The sequence below is a fragment of the Limulus polyphemus genome, unplaced genomic scaffold, assembly GCF_000517525.1.
Source record: "Limulus polyphemus unplaced genomic scaffold, Limulus_polyphemus-2.1.2 Scaffold986, whole genome shotgun sequence".
NCBI classification, from domain to species: domain Eukaryota; kingdom Metazoa; phylum Arthropoda; class Merostomata; order Xiphosura; family Limulidae; genus Limulus; species Limulus polyphemus.
The window spans coordinates 41,760-66,998 of NW_013666596.1; the positions used below are offsets into that span (position 1 = coordinate 41,760).

At 29.9% G+C, this 25,239-nt stretch overlaps 1 protein-coding gene across 1 annotated transcript in view; it reads left to right on the forward strand.

Annotated features, from left to right (window-relative positions):
* LOC106461559 (calcium-transporting ATPase type 2C member 1-like) overlaps positions 1-21,057 on the forward strand; it is a 31,983-nt gene extending 10,926 nt beyond the window's left edge. The window contains exons 9-14 of the mRNA XM_013921394.2: positions 1,240-1,308; positions 3,588-3,704; positions 4,527-4,674; positions 15,977-16,072; positions 17,080-17,221; positions 18,920-21,057. Coding sequence (XP_013776848.1) covers positions 1,240-1,308; positions 3,588-3,704; positions 4,527-4,674; positions 15,977-16,072; positions 17,080-17,221; positions 18,920-19,044 — 697 coding nt within the window. The 3' untranslated portion in view covers positions 19,045-21,057. The remainder of the gene's footprint in view (positions 1-1,239; positions 1,309-3,587; positions 3,705-4,526; positions 4,675-15,976; positions 16,073-17,079; positions 17,222-18,919) is intronic.
* Positions 21,058-25,239: the final 4,182 nt, after the last annotated feature.

A 25,239-nucleotide genomic window follows, 5' to 3' on the forward strand; every position in this document is an offset into this window, starting at 1 on the left:
ATTATTAGTCTCAAAGTGCGTTCCTCGTCATAGAATACATTGTAGATGGTTACTATTTTTCATTATCTCACCTAGTTTAGCATAATGCATTTCTAATTTTTACATTTTAGTTACTTTTATAACAATAAATAAAAAATATAACTGAAAAACATGAAATATAGCACTTAGCTTTGATCTCTTTTTTAGTTTTGCTCTTGGTTCTCACTGAAATTTAAACCTACTTTTTTTGTCCTGAAGGTGCTTGTCCACTAAATAATTTTTATTTAAATAATTCACCTAAGAACTCAGAATAATATCATACCCAAAGAAAATAATGTCCTATAACTCATAATTTAACTGCCTTTCTAACTGTTCATAAGATACTTATAATAATTCCATAATCTTCTTGAAATGAACATTGAGTTTTGTTGTTGTTATGCAATATTTTGACCATGTAATCTTAAAACACATACCAAACAATAGTAATAGAGCATTTTACAACAACATTATTGATTTTATTTCATATTTTAATTTTTTTTTCTCAATTGTATATCTTAGACACATTAGGATAGAAAAAATAAGAGTTAAAGTATAAAGTTTTGCAAAAAAAATTTTGATATTCATTTAGGATGTTGTAGATGTTAGGAAAATTAAATATGAAATAAATAAAAGAAGTATATTTTCTTATCATGAAAAATCACCTTTCACTCAGACTGACTTAGCAGAGGCTTTGTAAATTCACAGACATATCATCTTATATTAGGTATTCTCTAAGTGGCTATTTTAGCCAGTTGACTTGTATAAGGTATTCTTTTTCACCAGTTATATAAGGTATTATATAAGTGGCTTATTTTTAGCAGTTATTTTATGTAAGGTGTTTTTCATGTGGCTATTTACACCAATAGTTTTATTTAATCTATTCTATAAGTGGTTAGTTTTAAAACTTCTCCTTCATAAACATAGAATTTGTATCTATGTGGTAAATTTGTTAAATTCCAGCAAGTCTTTTGAATTATCAGGAAACTAATATGCCACATTTTTAAGTTACATTTAAAAAATACTGTAGTAAATAATTTGAATTAGCGAAAATGAACAGAAATTATTAATCAATGTTTATGATTATTTCTCATTTTGGAAATTGAATGTAACCTTTCCAACTTTATATAACACTTAACTAGTTTATCTAATATTGTTGAAAGGTGTCTGATTACAGGTGTAGACTCAATATTTACTAAAAGATTTTTCCTTTTATATTTGCAGGGCAGCTATAGAAGAAGGCAAAGGCATATTTTACAACATTCGTAATTTTGTTCGCTTTCAACTTAGCACGTGAGTGCCATATTTTTGTTGTTTTTTTTGTTATTAGGGTAGATAATATATTATTATTATTATTATTTTTTTTTTTCTAAAACAAAGATTGACCCATTTTAGGATTTAGTATGTTGCTATATTTTAGGCTTAGTTAAACTTAGTATGTTACTGTGTATATGTAATACTTGGGTACACTGATATTAGTGAGTTGCATTGTTTTAGATACATACAGGTTACATATTTAGCTTGTTTGTCTTCATGTCTCTACAGTACCAAGTATGGAGGTTGAGTTTTGATTATTTTTATAATTAAAATTTTTTTTTGTCGTTAATAGTACCAGAATATATTTATAGTGAACAAATTACTGTCAATATTTTGTGATTTCCATGAAGTTATAACTTGTAGTTTGTTCTAAAACTTGTACTGAAGTAAAATTATTGGAATACTCTTTCAACAATAAAACCTAATGAATGAACTGAATTTGAACTATTTTAAAATACAAGAAAAAGGTACAAGTGGCGCATAGAATGGCTCAGAGTTTTTTTTCTCTCTCTTTTTTTTTTTCCAAAGTACAAACTTTTAGCTCATAGCTCCATCATCTATTGACCGATTTGAGATCTAATTACAGTTTTGGGCTCACAAGGTCAAACCCTTTTGATATATTTGACCATGCCTAAGGTCTCATAAATTAATTTAATTGTGCCTAAAATAATTTAAATTTGAGAGTAGGGTGGTAGAGATCCTAATGAGTAATAAAATCAAATTGGGTATACGTGATCCCCACAAATTTATAGCAAGAAAAAAAAAAAAGAGGAAAATAAATGTCTCATAGATTAATTAACTGTAATCCTGCCTAAAAGAATTTCAAGTTTTGTGGCTATTGAGGGTTCCCTCTTGTTTATATAACAATGATAAAAATTAAGTATATTGAAAGAAAATGAGTTATTAGCATTGTTTTGGTTAGCATACACAAATGACATGATACTGATTTGGAACCTCACCGTGTTGTTACAGTCCATATCACTGCATCTGGTCATGTTCTGTGTGACAATTGTGCATCTTGACAATTGCCCTACAGTGTAGTTTTCATTGCAAAAGACTCCTTTGTAAGGTTGCCATGTACCAAGCACACCACTTCTTTCTGAAGGATTTCCATAATTCATTGTATTAAGATGATGGTTTATCAGTGCCTGTTTAAAGATTTTGATTGCATATAAGTCCATCCGGGATCTTGACCAGTATGTCTTTGTATAGAATAGCATGAATACCTGTTTTTTTCTTCAGCCACTTGAGATATATGATGATTGAATGGGTGGTATGACTGGAAGCTTTATCTTGGGGAACACATACCCTATTGGCCTTATATTTCCAGATAAATATCCTGAATTATGTTGCATACACTTAACTGGAGCATGTGGGTAGCTTTTGCTACTGAACTTGATGTTATAATATGCTCCACTTTGTTTGCCACTGCTAGGGTATGACTTATTGCATGTTTCTATATGGATGGCCCTGGAGTCTCAAGTTGATTTATTCTCCTTTGTTTGCCTATGCCATTAAGAATAAAGATATCCCTGTTTTGGAAATTTTAAATGCCTGGTTTGAAAACATCTTTATGATATGAATTTGTAAATATTTTGTTTCAGAATTGGTTATTAAATACCTTCCCAAAAACAATCAGTTTGTTCTGGCATCACAATACCTGTGAAACACAATAGTGTTAAAATATAATTCTAATACATGCTGTTCCACCACAATTTTAAAGAATTTGTGATTGTCACATTACTTGCTCATTTGTGTATTCAAAGTCATTTTTGTTATAACATATTCAACATCTGTACATAAAACATCATTTTTTTCAGAAGTCTTTATAATTTTTTTTTATTCTAGTGTATGTTATGTTTGCTATTTTTATAAGCATTTAATTTGTGAAAATGAAAGAAGTATTAGAATTACAAACATAAAAATCACTGATTAGGGAATCAGATACTTCTGTGTTTTATGGTGATTGCAGGCTTAAGTAAAAAAGTTCTGATTTTGTTTCGCAAAACATAGGGTCACATGTCCAATGATCTAGTGGATCAGATGAAATATTAAAATGATTATCTTATATCTTGTGCACAAAGATAGTAAGAAAAAAATGTTAAGTTTGCTTTTGTGATTTACCATAGACATAATATATAAGATTGTAAACAAGAGTACTAAGGACATTTTTAATGTGTGTGTATGTAGGAACTAAATATGTTTATATTAACATTTTCATTACAAGTGAATTCTTCAATAATGTAATTTTGCAGGAGTATTGCCGCCCTCTCCTTGATTGCTGTCTCAACTCTAATGCACATTCCCAATCCTCTAAATGCCATGCAGATCCTATGGATTAATATCATTATGGATGGACCTCCGGCTCAGAGGTAGTAACATATAATGCTATGTCTTATATCACATTGTGTGACTTCACTTGGGTGTAATTTCTGAAGTCTGTTTTTTGTTTTATTAATAAATTAAAATACATTTGTAACCAACTCACTACTTGTATTATCTATTTTCAAAATTGTGTATATCTTAAATCATTCACTTGCATTTATTAGTTTTGTTGTTTAGCCTAATTCTCACAGCTTTTCAAAGTAATTAGCTGTCTTTCCAGCTCTTAGTCTATACCACTGAATACAGTGCTTCATTTACTTTGTGAAATAGCATACAGAAAGTTAAAAATCGATAATGAAATATTTCCTGTTTTCAGAGTGATTGTGGGAAACCTAACTACAAGTGAGATGTTAGATTTTACTTGAGTTCCAAATTCTTGTCTAGAAATTGTATTATGAATACAAAAAGATCTATTTCAAAATTTTTTAAATCAAAACACAGGCAAGTTTTGAGCTTAAATTGCATAAAATGTTCAAGATATATGATTTAAAATTAAAAGCAATAGTTCTATTGTACTTTTCTCTTCATATAATAACATGAATATACTATAGTGATTGTCAAAAATAACATAAAATTTATAAGAATATGTATGCAAAACATTGGTTTCAACTAGATGGTATCATTATCATTTTCTTAGTGGCTGTGGTGTCATTCACAAACATATACTTGTGTCGTCTCTTCGCAGTTGTATAGGATGTTTATATTTAAAACATGATTCATTGTGTTCTGAGTTTTTAAGTATTTTCTTTTCTATTATATTTCTTCCATGTTTAACATTAATTGATTTTGATTATATGTTGATGTTTCAGTCTTGGTGTTGAACCAGTGGATCATGATGTTCTCAAGCAGCCTCCACGTAATGTTAAACAACCCATGATTACTCGGGATCTCATCTTTAATGTCATCATGTCAGCACTTATCATCATCTCAGGAACACTTTGGATTTTTAAAAAAGAGGTAGACTTTGTGGTGAAAATTAGAATTATAAATGACACAAGTAATTATTTACCAGTAATTATTGGTAACTAAAAACGTGCCATTTTTTAAAGTAATATTTGTTTCAATGATTTGAGGTGTTGATGTGGTATTGGAGTTCATATTAAAACATGAAGATATTGCTTCTTTTGTTTATTGTATTCTCCATTTTAGATGGGATTTATATTTTATAACTCACTTGTACCAAAAAAAAGAAACTTGTTACTATATGCTAGGTAGCTGCACAAATCTTCGTTTATTTCATAGCAAATTATCTCTTCCAAACTGCATGTCTCAAAACAAAGTCATCAAGGACTGTATCCATTAACAGTGTAATAACAACTTACCTCCATTAGCCAAGTTCTTGTAACTATACTTTTGCCAAAGGTACTTGCTGAAACATCTTCTAATATCCGACCTGTTTTTAAAGTTACCACTGAAACTAGAGCTACATTTAGTAGGGTTTATTCATGACATATGTTAGTTATTTCTGCTGGTTTTTCACAGTTATTAACCTTATCACAATTAATGTAGACCTTTCATGTTTTGATTACAAAATTTAAGTAACAAATATAATTCTAACTCTATTTCAGTGATATTTTTACCCAAACATATTTTAGATTTATTATTATATAATTGTATATCATTTATTTAGTGTAATTTGCAAAGACAGATGAAAAAAATGTTCCAACTATCATTTCTTCACAACTCCAAGGAGTCTTGCCTGTAAAATAACACATTCATTCATTTTTTAAAATACGTTTTATGCTTATCCCAATGTATAGGCTTACATTTACTATGAAACTCTCATCCCTTGAAAATATAATAATTCATGTTCTGCTTTTTATGTGATTTTCCTTCTCTGTTGATTTTATTGCTACAGCCTTTTCTTGCTACAGTATGTCACAGAATATGGTTTGAAGAGATATCTATCTTCACCAATACAGGGTAAATTAAGAGATTTTAGCAGTAATTTATGGTTTATAGATATAGTTGCTACCTGTAAAGATTGTACTAAGTTGCATGCAATTTGATATATATTTCAACTGTGGGAATGAGAAAAGACAACAATATCCACTTGCCATTTTGCTGTGGGTCAATTATAATAGAAACATACCCACGTAATCTCTGGGTATTTCAATATGCCTTGTGTTTTTTTGTTACATCTTTTTTTACAACTTGGGATCTTATTGTTTTTCATATATCTACATTTCAGGACCTTGTGGTTTTTGATGTCTTGGTACCTAGTTGTTGGACCTTGTTGTTGTTGTTTTTTATCTTTTACTTATCATATTTTTGTGTATGTGATGCATGCTTAACGTCATCAACAAACTTTCAAATTGGTACTTATTTTGATAAAGTGTGCTCAGTACATGAGGATTATCGACAGAAGATGGCAGGTGTCACTGTCTGCTGACACCAAAATCACAACCTATCAAATTATGATCATATGTATGTAACACGCCAAAATTACTGCAGGTTAAAATTGTGATCTGTATATCAGGCTGTACTGCTGTGGCATAACATGGATGACTCATAAAATAAATGTATATGACTGCATATGCTGTATAATGAACTCCAGTGTATCATTTATAGTTTAGCCGTTTACACCTCCCTGCACATCAGTATCTTACTGGTGGTAGGAATAAGTATATCTTAGATAAACAAAAATGGCAATGTCAGTGAATAACTCTAGATATAGACAAATGGAAACACTTCAACTACCACTCTCAGATTGAATCAAAGTGTTTGGCCTAGGTTTCTAAGAAATGTATCAGATCCTCCTGTTACCAAAATTTTTGATATCCTGTGAAAGTATATTTTTCATTGTAGTTTTATTTTAGCTGTTATATGTTTTCAAAATTGTCATATTTTTACAGTTCTAGGATATAATTTTTTATGTAGGTGTTATTACACATTTTTCTTGTTAATTAGGAACACGTTTTTGTAGTGGAAGTGTTTTGAACTTACCTTTTTTATTATATTGTGGGGATCTTCATTCTACTGTGTATTTGAGTTTTTTTATCTATCCAGTCTCTCTAATTTAATATTCTTCACACTTTCAGCTCATTATGACCATAAAGTTATTAGCTTGTCTTTTTCTTTTTGGTTCATGCTTTTTGTTCGGTTTATCTGTATTTGTCCTTCAGGAATCAGTCTTGTGGTTAAAACTATTTTTTGTCAAGAATCAACATCTTAACCCTATAACTCTCAGTGGACTTTTTCCACTACTCAAGAGATAAATTGCATCACTGAATTAATAAAATTATAGAGAAGTTATTTAAATTCATTTCCACATTTTAGTTTTTTACTAAATACTATAATATGTAATTGTTTCTATCAAATTGTTTTGTTTAATTAAATTTAAAGAGAAATTTAACAAAAAAATCCAAAATATGTTTTAGGCTGTAAATAAGCACTCTAAAGATAAGCAATAGTCTTTGGAATTTTAACTAATCCTTGTCTGATATGCCTCATTCGTCATGATCCTACATGACAATCTCTATCTCACATTTGACAAATCATAGGATGATGAATTAAAAACATGACAAGAGCTCTTTTTATGTGTTTAAAATAGTATATAGCGAGTGTGATTTAGTTTAGTACTTGTCATGAAGCAGTTGTGAGGAATTTTGGCAAAAGCTGTTGGTTTGTAACAATGTTTCAAACAACTGTTTGTGAGAAGAACTTCACAGCAGTTACATGCCTTTATTTAATTATATTAGCTAAAAATATGCTATATAATTTAAATATTTGTTTTAATTATATTGTAGTATTAACTCAAAATAAAAAGATGATTTACAAATGTTAGGCTTAGAAAAATTTAGATTCATTGATGGCTGAATATATAATCTTAGAAGTGAATTAGGCTTAGCACTTTGAATTGAAAGGCATTGTAATTTTTATATTCTTTTGTGTTTAATCAGGAGAACTAAATAAAATATTTTAGTTAATCTTTTATATTTAGATCATAATCAAAATATTATTCACTATTCAGGAAGATGAGTTTGTAACAATTGTATGCATTACTAGTACTATGATAGTTAAGCTACTTGTAATTTTTTCTTTCTCCTTACTGTCTTTACTCTGTAGTCTAAAACCCTAAATTCTTTTTTTTTCTATATATATTAAAATAAGACTAATATATGATAATTTATTTTGATATTCTGAAAAAAAGTTATTAAATTAGAAAATGAAACTACATAAAAATTATATACAAAAGTTACATAAGCACAAGAGCATCAATGATGACTGCAAATACTAGGTATTGTAAGTAAGATAAATGAATAAACCAGCTTTTAAAATAAATAAATATACTTTATACAATTTAGTACAAGTCATGAGTAAAATGCAAAAGAAATTAACACTCCAGTTCAACATTGTTATCAAATTAAAAATCTATCAGCTATCTGGTACTAGTCAAATATGTCTTTTGTCAAAAATTAGCTAAACATAAAAGTGAAATAAACGTTTAGGAAATCATTGCAATGTGTAAGTTCTGAAACATTGAAAAATATAATTTCATTGGAAACAAAGACCTAAATATAAGTGCTCAGTGATTGTTTAAAAAACAAATATAAAAAACAAGGGTGTTATAAACACCAAACCTCTACTGAAGAAACTTTAGTTGTTAAGAAAAGAAAATGATGAGAAGGAAGAAAAAGGGGTTAGCCAGAGTTTTGCTTTTGTTTTCTAATACAAGTACTAGAAATGTGTGTGCTTGAATTTATTTTCAGAACATTTCTAACAAGTGTAGAAGTAACAAGTGTAAAAACCTAATTAGCCATCACAAACTAACTGGCTTTAGTAGAAAAAAATTGAACTTTTTTGAAGAATCTTAGAAGTATGATACTCTACAGAGTGCATTACGTACAGATGAACTTTGCATTGCCTTCAAATCATCTTAATTGAACTTGTGTGGACAATCTGCACTTTTTCCTTTTTTTTTCAATAAATGCTAGAAAGCCGTTCGTGTACATCCAACATTGTTGATGATGGAATACTTGACAGATGAGAAGGCCCTCCTCTACATGAAGTTAGTGGTTTCACAAGGGATTCCCACAATACTAAGTGGAAGTCCTATTGTACTTGTCCTTTTTACTTATCTGTTTAAAAATAATATAAGAATTAACAACAGGCAAGTCAACAAGTCTAAAGAAAAGCTTCTTACGCTCTTTCACAGTTTTATGTGGAATGGCATAATAGCTGAGAAATTGATCATTAAGATTAACCTATTCCATATACTTTTTGTAACCAATGACTAGCTGTGGCATGCTAATCCTGTCACCCTGTCTTCTTGTCACTTCTATTGTTGTGGTACTGTGTAATGAAAATCTCCTTTTATCAGTTCACAGCAGTCAATAAGCCACTGCTGAAAAACTGTCACTCTCCTATTTTTAATTTACCTGAGACCATGTCTGGGAAGTGGACCCTGTCATTCCTACAGTGCCAAGTGGAAGCAACTTATCAAACAGAGTTGGAGAAGTATAAAAGTTATCAGTAAAGACAGAATGTTCCCTTCTAAGATACTTTTCCATCAGAGTGATTAGAACTGTTAGCTAAACTATTGGAGGATACAGATCCCTCTTTACCAGAGTATACTCTTAAAATTTAGACAGCATCCAGTCATGGCTTCTGCCAGAACCTACAGTTTAATCCCCCACTTGGTAGGCTTGTATGGTTAATAATGTTTAAGTGAAATTATACCCTTTGTTTCCAGCATTTGTTTATCAACATGTAACTCTCTAGAAAAGTTAAAGTGAATGATAGTTAGGAATTTTTCTCTGGAAAATATCAAAGAAAACCAGGGTAGATGAAGTGAAGAAATGGTATACCAGTAATCCCTAAGAGATGAGAAGCCCATATCAATAGTAACATCAGGGAGAACTAAAATTTCCTCAGGATTAACATCACTGTATCTTATATTTTTTATTTCTGGTGTCATTGTTTAGGTGCTCTTCTTGCTGGTGAGCAAATCTATTTGTATCTTCAGCAATTTTGGTAACAATGTTACAGTCCTTTACATGTACCACTAAATGTATCATTTACTGTAGAATTTTAAAAAGATCCAATAGTTTATACATTGGACAAACAGGCTTCCCACTCGGTGATCGAGCACGAAAATAAAACGTATTAAACTTCAGAACCAAGATACACCTATGGACAAACATTTTATCATCAACAACCATACAGTTGAAGACTTTTTTGATTCTTGGACTATTAGTGTTCCAACAGACTTTCACAAAAGGGTGACTGGAAAGGAGATTAATCTACAATTTGAGGACCCTACAACCATCTGGTTTAAATGAATGCTTTTCTTTCCTATAGATTTCTATTTTTCCATTTTTTCTTTAAATTTTAATTTCTATCTTGTCTAAGTTTTAATTGCTATCTATTTATCTTTTCATGACTTGTACTTTTGATGCAATAGATGTAATTTTGCTTAGAATTTTCACGTTCAACATTCCTAATACTATTCATGCAAATTTGTTGAATTCTGTGCATGTACCTTTGTTGTAAGCTGTATGATCTGATGAAGAGCACTAGCTTGAAACATCATCCATCTTTGAATAAATAGAAAAAACTTGATGATTGTTCAACCTACTATTTAATTTTTATGCAATATGTATCAGTTGTTACACACTAGTAATATATAGGCTGTTAGAACAGGAGCATGGCATACACAATATACACATACTGTCTAAAACATAAATTGTAGTAAATAATATCTAAACCATAATCACCCATAATGCTTGGATGCTTACACTGTGTAGCAACAAAATATTGGCCAAGTTTTGGAAATTGAAAATAATCTTATCTTACAAGACTGTCATACAACTCTGTCCAGTAAAATTATATGAAATTATGTTCTCTCTATAGAGTAAACTATTTTGTTATTTATTACTATCTTTGAGCCTTGATAAACACACAAAATTAATATTTTATGTAAGTGCCAGATAGTACTAGTATATATAATCAGTTTCTTTAATTTGGACATAAAATTATAAGTGCTTCTTACATTATATACATTATTGTAAATTATCATTCCACGTGCAGTTTCGATGTATGTGTATAGACCTAATCACAAAATACACAGAAAAATAATTGTAATGAAGGAATCTTATCTAACTATTCATCATAAGCAAGATAACATCTGTTAATATTTATGAAAGATGTACCATTTTCATTTCTTGGATAACAGGCTTTTTCCTAGCAACTAAACTGAGGTCTTGTTCACTTGGGAGTTCTGATATATTTGAAACTAAGACTGTGTGAAAATGAATAAATAAACCATGTTGTCTGTGTAGGCTAAACACATCCATATAAAAATAGAGCTGAAGTATGGGAAGGTGTTTGGGAGAACATCTAGACAATACATTTCCACAGCAAGGTTGGGAATGCATAAAAAGAAAGCTCAGGTTTCTAATTCCAATATTTCTTGCCTTTAGACTGTTATAATGAGCAGTGCATTACTTAAAATAATGTTGTTAGTTGCTGTAAGATCATTTTCTTTGGTAATTATTGGGTGTGTTTACTTTGGTGAACTCTTACGGTTTCATTTAGCCAGAACATACATTGGCATTATCCAAATTTCTGTACTGCGAGTTTGGAATACATTCACTATAGTGTTGTAGTAAAGTTGCACTTTGCATCATGAAGCCACATATAAGAATATTTCCTAAAATAAACTTGTTTAAAAGGTAAAGTAAAAACTGTATTCAAGTACTGTAACAGACAAGAGCACACTATAGTTTATACAGTATCGTTCAAATCTGTCCACACTGAGTCAGTGAGAAGAAAAATGTTCTGTGTATGTTGCTGGCAATTAAACATGTATTCTGTTGATATGGTTGTTTTACTGGCCCTATAGACCTACTTGGGGCACATTGAAACACAAATTTGAAATAAATTTATGAAGCAAGTTTTAAGTTTGTAAAATATATGCAGGTGAAATCCTAACTAGGAATAAAAGATGTGAGCTAGCTTATTGTTTTGGTTGGGTTAGAAATATTAATTTTGTTCTTGTATAATAATTGTAAACCTGAGGAAGTATGTGATTAACAAATAGAAAAAAAGTACACTTTATGGAATGATAAAACATTATTGGAGATCTTTAGAATAATGTGCTGAAACATAAAAATAAGAAGTTCAAATCTGGAGCAAATGTAAGTATCTTAATTATTTCTTATAAAAAACCTTTTCTTAACATAATTTCCCAAGATCTCTAAGCTGATAATGCATAAAATGTAAATAAATCCAAGTTCCTGTTAGATTTCAATTTCATCTACTAGTTTTAATTTTGGAATGAAATTTCATGAGAAATACATAACCTGCTTCAAAAAGAAATAGCCAGATCTAATAGGATTAAAATAAAGTAGTATCATTAGTTACCAGAGATTTAGATGTTAAATATAGACATGAGAAATTTGATTAGAGAAGAAAAAACAAGCACAAAATCAAAAACTTTTTAACAGTATGTATTCTAAGAAGGTTTTTGTGATGCAAAAGTAGTTTTTGCTTTCAGTAATGTTTAAAAAACATGAAATTATAACTTATAAGAATTACTAACTTTTAGGATTACTTGAATGATCAATAAATTGTTCATTACTGGTTAACTCTCTCTATATGAGCTTGGTCATTTTGAACATCCTTGCAACTGTCACGTAACTATAAAACTATCACTAACTATAAAAAGCTCATTGTCTCTGTCGAGAACACTTTCATGCTCCATTTTTGGTAATGATCAGCAACATACATTGTCGCTTAGTAACAAAACTATCACCTGATTGTTCTTAGGCCAACTATGGAGTTTATGTTGAATGCTCAATATTCATGCTGACTTGTTAGAGAGTTTTGTTTTTTATTCTTTATTTTTTGATAACTTCAGCAATATAACAGCAAAATAATTTGATTCAGAAATTTTATGACACTGAGGTGTAGCTAAAAGCAAAATAATATTTACCAAGTAGTGTTTCAGCTAAGCTTTGTATTACGTTTATGTATTAAATTAGACTACAAATAGGCCTACTATTACTAACGTTATATAGTGAGTGTTTACAATGCTTTAAGTGGTGTATAAATGTTAATTAATAATTATTCTTTTAGTATTTTAAAACATCAGTGTCAAAGTAATTCTTTAACCCATTCCATGCAGCTGGTACATATATTTCTCAGTGCTCCCACCCCCTCATACTGTGACTGGGACAAATGTTTCCCATTTTCAATGCTGTTTATGCCTTCCTCTGCTTGGTCCAGGTTCATCCTCTTGTCTCATTACCTCTTCATCATCACAACATTGAACACCACTTGACTCACTTTCACTATCTTCTAAGCTATCTGAATCAAGAACATCAAGCATATTTACATAGCAATTAGGGTTACTACTCGCCATTCTATCGATGCTGGCACAGTCAGCATGCAGTTATCGTACATTCTGCTTAGGCATCTTGTTGGTTATTGAAGGGCTGATTTAAAGTATTGAAGGAAACCATATATCAACATTAGGTGGGATGCCAGTAAATACTTTCCGACTTATTTTATGCAGCAATTTTCAATGACAATAGGGAAACATTTGTTCCTGTTGTAGTGTGAGAGGGTGTGTTCACTGGGAAATATACATCCCAGCTGCAGTGAAAAGGCTATTCACCACATTTTTAATAAAAACTATGCAGAAAAATTAATTTTTATCGTGAACAATAGTACATGTTCTCCCTGAAAGCAACTTAAATAGCACTCTTGAGCCTTTTCACTGTATTCTATGTCGGGAAGTAGGAAACATAGTGCAGACATTCGGACAAAATATAAAAGATACTTGGTAGTAATAAACTTTTATTTTTCTTTGTGTTTTAAGGCTAAGTAGATAATATATGGGTTAAAATACCAAAAGAATATTTATTAATTAATATTTATTCACCACTTAACACTTTTTAAACACGGACTCTATAACATTAGTAATAGCAGGTGCTCTCACAAAATATGCACTCAAAGTTAGCAGCATAATTACTAAGTGAAGAGTACGTACATTTTGGAGGTACAGATAAATTTGTTTTAGTTTAAATTTTATAATTTTCGTTAATCATTCAACAATGGTTTCCATCATTTTTGGCAGGCTTTTATACTAGTACATTTTATAATGCGTAATGTATCTTCATGAAATTCGGCAAGCTTTTAGTAAACATTACAAGTCTTTTTGTATACAAAATATCAGATTTTTAACTAAGTATTTTTATTCAAGATTTGGCTGTGAATTTATGGAATCAAAGTTTGATTTGGACTCTGAATGTGAGGTGATTTTCATGTTAATAGTAATAATATTATTTTTTTCATCTTACAGTTTTCAAATTTCATTTGTGTAAACTCTAGAACCTCCTAAACTTTTTTATACATCTTATTTTCTCTACCCTAGCACTGTATTGGCTTGATCCCTTTGACCAACTTTCTAACAGCCATAAAAAAAGTAATAAGTCTAAATTATATTTTTTCTCTTTATATAATGAATGCAGATTAAAACCGAAAATTAGATATTTATATTATTAATTATTACTTTTTGAACTGTGTCTGACTACTAAACCTGCATAACAAGTTAGAAATCACCCAGCAAATTCATAGTTCAAGTTAAGTTTCTGAATTACATAACACTCAAACTTCTAGAATACATACTTTGTGGAGAAAGTAATTTATTATTGTTTTAATTTATTATAATGTATTTTTTTCCCCATTTACATTTGTTCTGACATGGTTAGGGAGCTTGACTCACAATCTGCAGGCCATGGATTCGATTCCCTGTCACACCAAACATGCAAGTCTTGTGTGAATGTTATAATGTTATGGTCAATCCCACTATTCATTGGTAAAAGAGTAGCCCAAGAGTTAGCAGTAGGTGGTGTTGACTACCTTCCTTCCCTCTAGCCTGTCACTGTTAAATTAGGAACAGCTAGCACAGATAGCCCTCGTGTAGCTTTGCACGAAATTCAAAACAAGCCAAACCAATCATTTATATTTTCTTATCTAACCTAATAAGTTTCTAATTTTTACATTTTAGTTACTTTTATAACAATAAATAAAAAACAATAGATTTAGTAATAACTTATGGGTCTTGTGCTTTTTTGCAGTTGAAGACTCAAGTGTCAATAAAAATTAACCCTGATTTTTACTAGAGTTGTTGTTAGTACTTTATTGAATTTTTATTTATTTCAAATATTCAATTTAGAACATAAAATAATAACATACACAAAGCATACAATGTTCTGTAGTTATTATAATTTAACTAAATTTCAAACTAAGCTTTGAGTATGTTAGAATAATTTCCGTATATGTGGTCAAGCTGAACTTGGAAATAGCAACTTTGAACCTGTGTGCTGAATAATTCAAAAGCTGTTTTGAGAGAAAGCTAGCACTATATGTAAATCAGTAGATTAAAATCATATCTTTCTATTGGTTATAAGTAATGTAATATCAAACATCAGAGAGAACTATTAACATTGTTTGAAAGAAAGTATGTGGTTTCAACTTTCTGGTTTATATCGTAAGTATCTAAAACAAGATGACTGTAAGCTATTAAGTTAAATTATGTCTTAGCAATATCTGTAATATAAGTTTATAATTTTCATTAAACTCAAAAGCTCAAGTAGGGTGAAAAGATTATCAAAATTATTGGAACAGTTGTCAAGTGATACAGAAAAGTAAAGATTGACAATTTATGTAAATATTCCCTTTTGAAATTAAGAAATTAAAAGCTTAAGTAATATTAGAATTTGATTTATTATCTACGTTTTGATGTGAAGTTTATTGATATACATTGAGAATAAAGTAGTTTGATTAAATTGTTTTAAAGTAACTCTAAAAACATTATGCGTGCACTTTACCTACCCATATCCAGAGGGTTAAATAACAGAGCTGTACTGAACTTAATTTTCAATAGATTGTTCTTGGTGTAAGAACTATGATTCCTGTCATACCCAACTATTGTACTTTCTGTAATAAGGGTTCATACACAAGATGTGTAAGTGTAACTTGAATTTACAACTTTGATATATTCATGTGTGATCAGCTCTTATTATGGAACTTTAAAAGTATTTGTCTGGCATTGTCATTATCCTGAACAAACATGACGTGTTCAGATTGTTGTTATATAAAAGTTTAAATTAATGGTTAAGTTTCTGCTTGACAAGTTATTCATTCTTTCTGTTAGATTTTGAAACTGATAAATACTTCAACAACAAAATAAATAATATAGAAAGTAGTTTTATTGCTAAATAATTTACCATGTTGTATCTTGTTCCAGATGAGTGACAGGATAGTGACTCCACGTGACACCACAATGACCTTTACTTGCTTTGTATTTTTTGACATGTTTAATGCTCTTAGCTGCAGATCACAGGTAAGGGATTGGATATTGAGAGAGAAAAAAAAACTTATACATTTTTCATACAAAGTGATGCAAAAGTCGCACACACACTACCATGGTATTTCTAATCCATGTTTATGTTTCATTAACTATCACTTTTTCTTTGTGTTATAGTAATAATTCATTTGAATTTGTTAATTCTGTTAAGATATATCAACAGTGCATATTTTGAACTGCTGTTAGGACAAAACCTAGAAATGTATGGTGGTGCATGACCTTTGATCACCCTACTTATATAAAATAGTAGCACATAAAAGTATTGTAAAAATAGAGTTGAAATAAACCTTGCACACTCTTTATGATAAGCAAATTATGTATATAATAGGGGTGGCAAATAGATTTTAACTGGCATGCCAAAATAAAATAAGTGTTGTATAGTTTCAGATGTGCCATGTATTTATATATGGACATACCTATATTTATTAATTTCTAGAGTTACAATATTCCATGTTCTAAGTACTGAATTATTTATTTATCAATTTGTGATATTTTTTAAATCACTTTTAATGAAAGTTCTATAATGTTTGGCCTGTAACTTATTGACATAGATTCTTGTATCCATTTTCTCTTTTTTCAAAAACGTTCCTTCATTATTGCTAAGTTCCATCCTATTTGCCATCCTAGGTATATAAGATAAGCATGACTTGATTATGTGATGGCAGGTAATCCTATGAATAACGGATATATTAATGAACTTTGGAAATTATGGTATAAGCTACAACCTTTAATAAAAATGTCTTTGTATTATAAATTTTACCCTGTGAAGTACATTAGAATTGGAAACCTGTAGACATCCAAGATTTCAGTGATTAAACTATTGGATATTATTGAACAATCTTGCTGCTTTCTTCCTGTAGCTATAAATTTATTTTTCATTAAAACATGTTGACTTTTCTTATAACGTTCATTCTTCATAGTTTTAGTACTCTTTCTAGAAAACATAACTTTGAAGTATGACTATTTATATTTTTCTCTGGTAGACCAAATCTATTTTCACCATTGGATTTTTCACCAATCGGATGTTCCTGTTCGCTGTTACAGGATCAGTGATTGGTCAGTTATTAGTGATTTACTTTCCTCCACTTCAACACATATTCCAGACTGAAGCTCTTTCTGCATCAGGTGAGTTTATAAGTCACAAGTTTCAATAAGTAAGTAAGATTGGCTTTATTGGTGTAAGATAGCACTATCTCACACACTAGTAGACGTGTGTAAAAAAAAATTAGAGTTATTGTAATAAAATTATAGTGTGCACACACACACACACACACACGCATAATATGATATTATAGTTGGCTGTGCTAATTCATTAATCAAATTTGACTAATACAGGCAAAAAGTACAAGAATATCAGTTTTTAATTGGTAAAAATTTAAATGAAATCGTTTATAATTCAAATGTTAAAAAATTTAGCTAAATGAGTATTGAATAGCCTTATATCAGTAGTAAAACTTTATATATATATAAAGTATATGGTTATCTTGTGATTTCAGTATGAAACATGTGTGCATATTTAATGTATAAGTCACTGTCACTTGATGCAGTAGTCAAAGTGAAGGACAATGTGAAGTTAGAAATCATAAAACCAATATTGTCATTTGTGTAACATAAAACTAAGTAAGTTATTAACATAGTAAGCCATGTCAGCTTTGTATTGTCTTGTAGCATATCTGTTTAACTTACATAATTTATATAGTTTTTCTATAGCCAATTAGTTTTCTTTTTTCTGGCTATTAAAATTTCACACTTACTATCACCAATATTTTTACCATTGTTTTGTCTCTCCAGTAAACATTAATAACAATGTATAACTTCATTTATATATGATTACAATAGCACACTTTTCATATATGCTAGTGAAGTAAATTCTTGTATGGACTTCTAGATATACTTAGCAATATTCTACTATAATTGCCAATTCTGAAAGAATTAAATGTAGTGGGAAAATATAGATGTAAAAAGGACAGGATATGCTGTATATATTTTGCAGATTCTATGCTATATGTAAAACTACAGTTATAAACAGGGTTTTCATGCATTCTTGAAACTGTAAAAATTCAAAAGTTTCACTTAATAATTTCCTGGTCTAGAAATATTTGGGAGAATAATTTTTTAAATCTGTAGTGTTGTATTCATTTGCATTCCGAGTTTATTTCGTCTGCTCATTGTGAAGCATATGTTGCAACATTATGTACAATTTATGGATTGCGTGATGTATGGCATAACCCTATGTACAGATGCATCTTACCAGGAAGTGCCACACAGTGAATGGGGTTTGCTATAATTAAATGATGATAAATTTGTGTGTGTATTTGTGACTTGCCACCCAGGGTGATGATGTTTTGACTTTAAACAAGCATTTCTCGGGTAAACTCCTCTTATAACACATATTTATAGGGCAGCGATGGTTGTAGAGTCAATTGTATTTAACAGTGATATTTTAGATATCTTAGTCTCGATGGTAACTATAACCTCATAGTTATTGACCTTTAACTTATTACAAATTTATGAATTCTTCTTTTCTGAAAGTGTGGGAACCCTGTATAAACTCAGTATCTTGAATTTTGGAAGCTTTACACATAAAAAACGTAGTTGTAGTGAATATTTTATTATTAATATTTAATGTTTTCTTGTTGCACAAAATTAAATTTTGTATTCAAAACTCCTGTGTTGTAACTGGTTTTCAATTTTCAACAAATCAGAAGATAAGAAGCTTGTTAGAACAATCATATTATGATGTAAGTGGGCAAAATATTTTAGTTAATGCCATTTAAGTTTTATTCCTTTCACAATTATTTATACAAGGCTTTCTCTTTTCAGATGTGTTACTTCTTGTTGTTGTGGCATCCACAGTTTTTATTGCTTCAGAGTTGAAAAAATTTGTAGAAAGACTGATAGCTAGACGCCGACGCCTTAAACATCATTTTGGTACAGATTTTGTCTGACATCACCAATCAGGTTAAAATTACTTGAGAGCTTTATAATTTATCACCAAAAATAGGAATGAGAGTATGAACAATGATGTGCTGGATAACGTTTCCAAAGGAGAAAAGTCTGTAATTGAAACTTTTTTTTAGAATACACTATCTAAGTAATTATTAGGAAAATGCAACATTGAAACCACAAATGGAGAGTTAAGTGAAAGAATTTGTATTTTTCATCATTTCATTATACAGTGATTGGTCCTTGTATATAAACAAATTATTTTATAGGTAACACATTTTAATGATATCTGAGAAAGTCTTAATGAAGATCTCTAATCACTATTTGGAAAGAGAAAATATAAATTGAAGGTGATAAGTAATTTTGACAAAAAACACCAGTGTTTTGGCCATTAACCTACTTGTATATGAGGTTTAGAAAGTAACTTATTTTATTGTAGTGCAGAACTACTTGTTACTTTTGATACAAAATATTTTTTCTGAAATTTACTTGTGATTAAGAATACTAGAGCTGACATAATTTGGACATTGTGTATTGAAAAGCACAATGGGATTTTAATTACATCAAAATTCGAAGTGTTGAGCAGGTTTTGTGTTTTATTTCAGTATAGTGTGAACAGTATTGCTAATCTCAGGTACACCGAACAAATACCTGGTTTTCACTTTTTGTGGGTTAAAGTACCTTTCTAGAAGTGGTGATACTTTAGAAGGTTTGTAAGTAGATATTGTTATATACACTTGTGTAAGGAAGCACATTACACTAATATAATATTAAATTGATCAAAAAACTATTTATAAACATAATTGTGGTTTTATTTGGAGGGAGAGGTACTACGTGTTTTGGCAGAACATTTGAAAAAGAAAAAGACATTCTGTCAAAATGTGTATTATGTTACCCAAAATAAAGCCATTTCATTATGCTTGTGAATCATTGTCAATTGATTGTTGATATAGGCAGTTATATTTATAAAAAGTTTCACATTCTGATGAACCAAGATGAAATTATTTTGAATTCCATGTTTACGATATTGAAGCTTGCCACCCATTAAGTGCTATTGGTGTAATGCTGTATTATGATAACTACTAAGGACAGAATTGTCTTTAGGGCACTAGAAAACCACTGTGGTCTCTCTAACTTTAGTTAGACGTTTAAATTGTTTTATGAAAAAAAAAGCTTTAGGAATATGTTGCATATAAAAAAAATAAAAAGTAAAAAAAATGGTTTTTAGTTGTGGTGATTGTTTGGAGCATTTCATACTGTCCAGTTGTAACAAAAGTGGTTAAAATTTTTTGAAGTTAGAATATTAATATTGTTTTTCTAATAAACAAAATTCACACCTTTCACAAAAAAAAACAAGTTTTTCAGGTTCACCTTAACCAATGAGCATATCTGGAAGGGTGCAAGATATTTTGCACCAGTCTTTTCAGTGTCAAACTGTTGTTTCAAGTTGATATGAAAAATATTAATTTTGTTTTAAAGCATTTGATAAGTCCAGTAGATATAATTTTGTATATAATATTGGAATTTTACTGAAGTTGGTAGCTGTTGTAACATTTCAGAATACTTTATGGGAAGAGTAAGTGTAGAATTAATCCTATCATTTTTGAAAAGCCGCTTGTAAACATTTTAGGGTTCTTACGGGAGGTGATTCTTTTCATCACAGCTTGTAGAAAATCTTAATTCATTAGACTATTAGATGTGGTTAAAAATAAAGATTAACTTCAGCCTTATATTCTTTTTTACTCTGAAAATATATCAGTTAAAGTTTTACATTTGAAAGACTGAAATTAGGTACAGATATTTTCACAGTAAAATGAGATCTCTTTTTATCATTTTTTGAACAAGTTGCTTGAAAGTATACTAGATTCTGCAATCCAAAGTTTTTAAATCCTGGACCCACTTTTATAAGTGTGAACTGTCAACTAGTGCCACCTTTAGAATGCATTGTTTGTTTTGGACATTATTCTTCTTCTGTGTCATTTTTTATTTAATTAAAGTACGTGTACAAAAACCAATTTCATGTGTTATGAATAACCAATATGATAATTTGATCTAATCTCAATTTAGCAAATTTAAAAATTTCACAGAAATCAACCACACTGATTTCCATTGTTCATTTTTTACCAATGAATTGAAATCAAACAACTTTGTAAAAATCAATTTGAAGAGTCTTCTTCACATCCAATAAAATAATATAGTAAATTAGACAATGCATGTGATAAATGTACTCAACTCAGAAAAATACAACATTTTTAATAATCAACTTTTTAAATCACGCCTTGAATGAAATTCAAAAGAAAACATTAGCAGGTAGTCTAAACTTTGTTATTCCTCCTTGAAATATACATTGAAACAAAACTTATGGTCTGGTAGTTTCAAATAGTTTAATAAGCATTACAACTCCAGCAAGTGGTATATATTTATTTTTTATCATTATGGTTCTGAATATGAACCTACTAACCTAAGCAGAAATAACAAAATAGCTATAATAATGAAACCTGATTATTGAAATGGTGTATTTATGTTGAATAATACAACAAATTCTGTTCAATTGAAAATTGATACTATTAAAACTAAAGAAACTGAATCATAGAATTATTTAAAAAAAAGATTATTTATTAACATAAGAATAGTGTGTAAAGCCTTCATATGGTCACCCAGGTATTTTGTATGGTGTTTCAAAAATATAAAAGTTATCCTGTTAGACTGAAGATTTTAACATGTAAAAACATGCTAATTTGTTAGTTAAGTTTATTGAACAATTTAAACAATAAATAAATCATTAGAGATATTTTATTTCTAATGAATTATGGAATATAAATGTTGATAAGGATGTTTACTGTGGAAGATTTGATGTAGAGTGCTCTGTACACTAACATCCCTTTGAAAACAACCTAACAGTGAATCAGAATGATAATATACAAAGTTTCCTGTGTACCTCCTGTACACTTTTTAAGACCTGCTACCAAAGAATCTGATGGAATCTGGTTATGTATTGTTTTGCACATAAATAATTTTTTTTATCTTTTGAGATGGTGACCTTTCAACCCAAAAGATCAATAAGTTTCCCCAGCCACAAGGGAAATTTGACCTGTGAAATTTGATTATTTTTTTTTAGAACTCTAGTTATGTGAAAAATAAATGTTTATGGATACATGAAAAACTTTTAGAATTTACTTTTAAAACCCAAGAAGTTGTATATTAAAATGAACTACACATTTTCAAGTTAAACAGACTTTAAAAAACAAAACTGTGGGTTGATAAGAGAGTTCTGTGGTAATTGGCTTAATTATAAATCACTTCTGATATATTTCACTTTATTTAATTCCTTTTGGTATTTTAATGTTAAAGTTTTATCATGAATTTTGCATTTTTATCTTCTGCCCCAGAAAATTTTTATTGCAGATTGATCAACCACAAAGATTCACAATACATGTGCAATTCATAAACTAGATGGATACTAAATAAAAGTTTTTACCACAGAAAAAAACGATAAATTTCACAGAACCCAGAAGCCTAGTATAATGTACCTATTAATTGTTCAACAACCTTGAAATGCCACAGAATTTCCAATTCCTCTTTTTTTCTGATCTGTTTAAATTATGTTTCACCTTAAAAAAACTATCTCAATTGCATAATACTCTACATCATTTTTAATGGCTTATACTCTATGAAACATATGTAATTACATTACCTCCCCTCATCATTCCAGGGGATATTCCTGGAGGTGGGCCACCCATAATGGGCTACATCGGTGGGATAGTGCAGAAACAGAAGCACATTGCTGCTGTGGGGTCATGTTGTCTTGAGAAGGACCTCTTATTCCTCAGACTGGACGCTGTAAGCCTTGGAGATTACATAAATAAATACTGCTGTTATTGGTTTAATAATGCACTTTTGTCATTTGGATCTATTGTCCAATCTCATTTTAGTAAATACTTTCACAATTCACAAAATAATAAAATAAAATAGTTTCTACAAGTTTAATGTAGTTTTGTACTTTGAATAGGTCAGCAAACATCTAGATTCTAAATTATGTTTGCTCATTTAAAATAAACGATTTAAGAAATATATGCAGTTCACATCTATTCCAAAACTACAATGAAGTTATACCAGTGAAAAAAAAAACAAAAAAAACCCTATTAAATCCATCTTATTTTGTCAATTATAGTTTACTTCCTCCCACTTTTTATTTTATTGATTACCTAACGGACACAAAAATTAATATATAAAGTATTACAAGTTACAAAAAAAACATTCTATAACTAGCAGTTGCTGGGGCAGCTGGTATTCCTCGCCCAGCAGCTAAGCCTATTCCAGACATTGGAACAGCGTCAGGAATTTGAATTCTTGGTAATTCTTCCTGTAAAACAACAAGAAGCTGAAACTAACTTCTTTATCCTAACCGCTATGTGAAAACTAACTAAAACAAGGTTTCTATTGGTCTTAACACAAGTACAATTTCTGGGAATGCAAAGTGTTCACATAAATACCAATTTTGCCCATCTCTGGGAGTGGGCTAGCAATATCCAACAATTCTCTGCTGAAATTTACTCTGCTTAGGTCAAATTTTCCTCACGATTCACAATAATACTGAACGTTGTGACTTAAATGCCGTCAGAAGAACCATCTTTAAACGTTAGTATAAGTTCATGTAACATCTTATACTAATACATATGATTTAACGACAACAAGGAACCTGTTGTTTCATATAGGCCATCCCATCCAATAAACTAGGCTTTAAAATAAAATAATGAAAGCCAATCTCTATTACTAATATATTTATAAACCCTCCTCTTAGACTCCTTGAAATTTACTGCATTCACAAATCTGTAGGCAACCAGTTCCAAGGGCCAACCACCCTGTTGGAAAAGTAAACCAAAAGTAAGGCTGTCTGAACTGAAGATGACTCCTACTCTCACAAAATTTATAGTTATGTCCCCTAGTCCTACCGTTCTCCCTATTAAGTATGAAAAAAGATGATACACCAATTCTATGAACAACCTCAATCAGATCCCAAATAACTTTATTTTTTCAAGAGAAAACAGTTTCAGAGATCTGAATATGTCTTCATATGACAAGCTTTCGAACCAAGGTATCACCTTAATAGACCTCCTTTGAGCCCCTTTCCACTATTCAATGCCCTCTCTAAGATAAGGACCCTAAGATTGAACACAATACTGCAAATGTAGCTTAATCAAGGACATATACAATAATATTATAACCTTTTAAGGCTTGTATTCAATATTTCTGTACATACAATCTAAAACCATATTTGCCTTGCTACTAGCAACATTTGAGATAGGGATTTTGAGCCCATTAGTATATTAATTGCTCTGGTATGTGATCTTTCCTGTTTCTATGAAGAACAAGGAAAACTTCCTTAGAATTGTTGTATGTTTTTCATACTAAATCGTTTAATAATTTTGTTACATAAATACTTCTCTTCGGAAAGAGCATTACATACTCCTTCTGCCACTGATCAAGTATGGAGGTATTTAACAACCTCGGTTAGTTCAGTTTCCTTTTGTATATGGAACAGATATTCGTGTATCATTTCTCGAATCATCGCAATATTTGCAAGGTAATAGTGCCTAATTTAAATGTATTTAATTTGTAAACTAACTCTAAAGAGGTAAATAGAGCATAGTGATATAATTACTAGCTTCAAATTTGTGTGAAACAGTTTAATTGGTATTAAATATATATCTTAAAATAATGTAATTTAAAAAAAAATACAACTGTTACTTTTACCAGAAATATTCATAAATAATTATTATTCTACTTTTTATTTTGAACAACTAATTATTTCGAAACTCATTCAGTTGAATTTCACATTTCAAGACACTATGCTCTGCATAAATTGCAAATTGTTTTATAAATAGTAACTTAGCTCAGTGCTTGTGAATCTAGAGTATGTGAAAAAAATACACTTCTAACATTATAACCAAAAAATTTAATTAAATTTTGAATTTGTGGAGAAACTTCTCCTCTGTCTTCGTATGTATATGAGGATTCTGATTCGAATAGCAAAGCACATGTATCAATATTAAACAAGTCTCATCTTTATATTTATTTTTTTCCTAGAGGTCTATTCTTTTTTTGGGGCTCCTTTGACATCCTTTTTTTTTATCACTTGCCAGGAATTTGAACTCTCGTATGTTTTGGGTTTTTTCCTCCACCTTGCGCACCCTGAA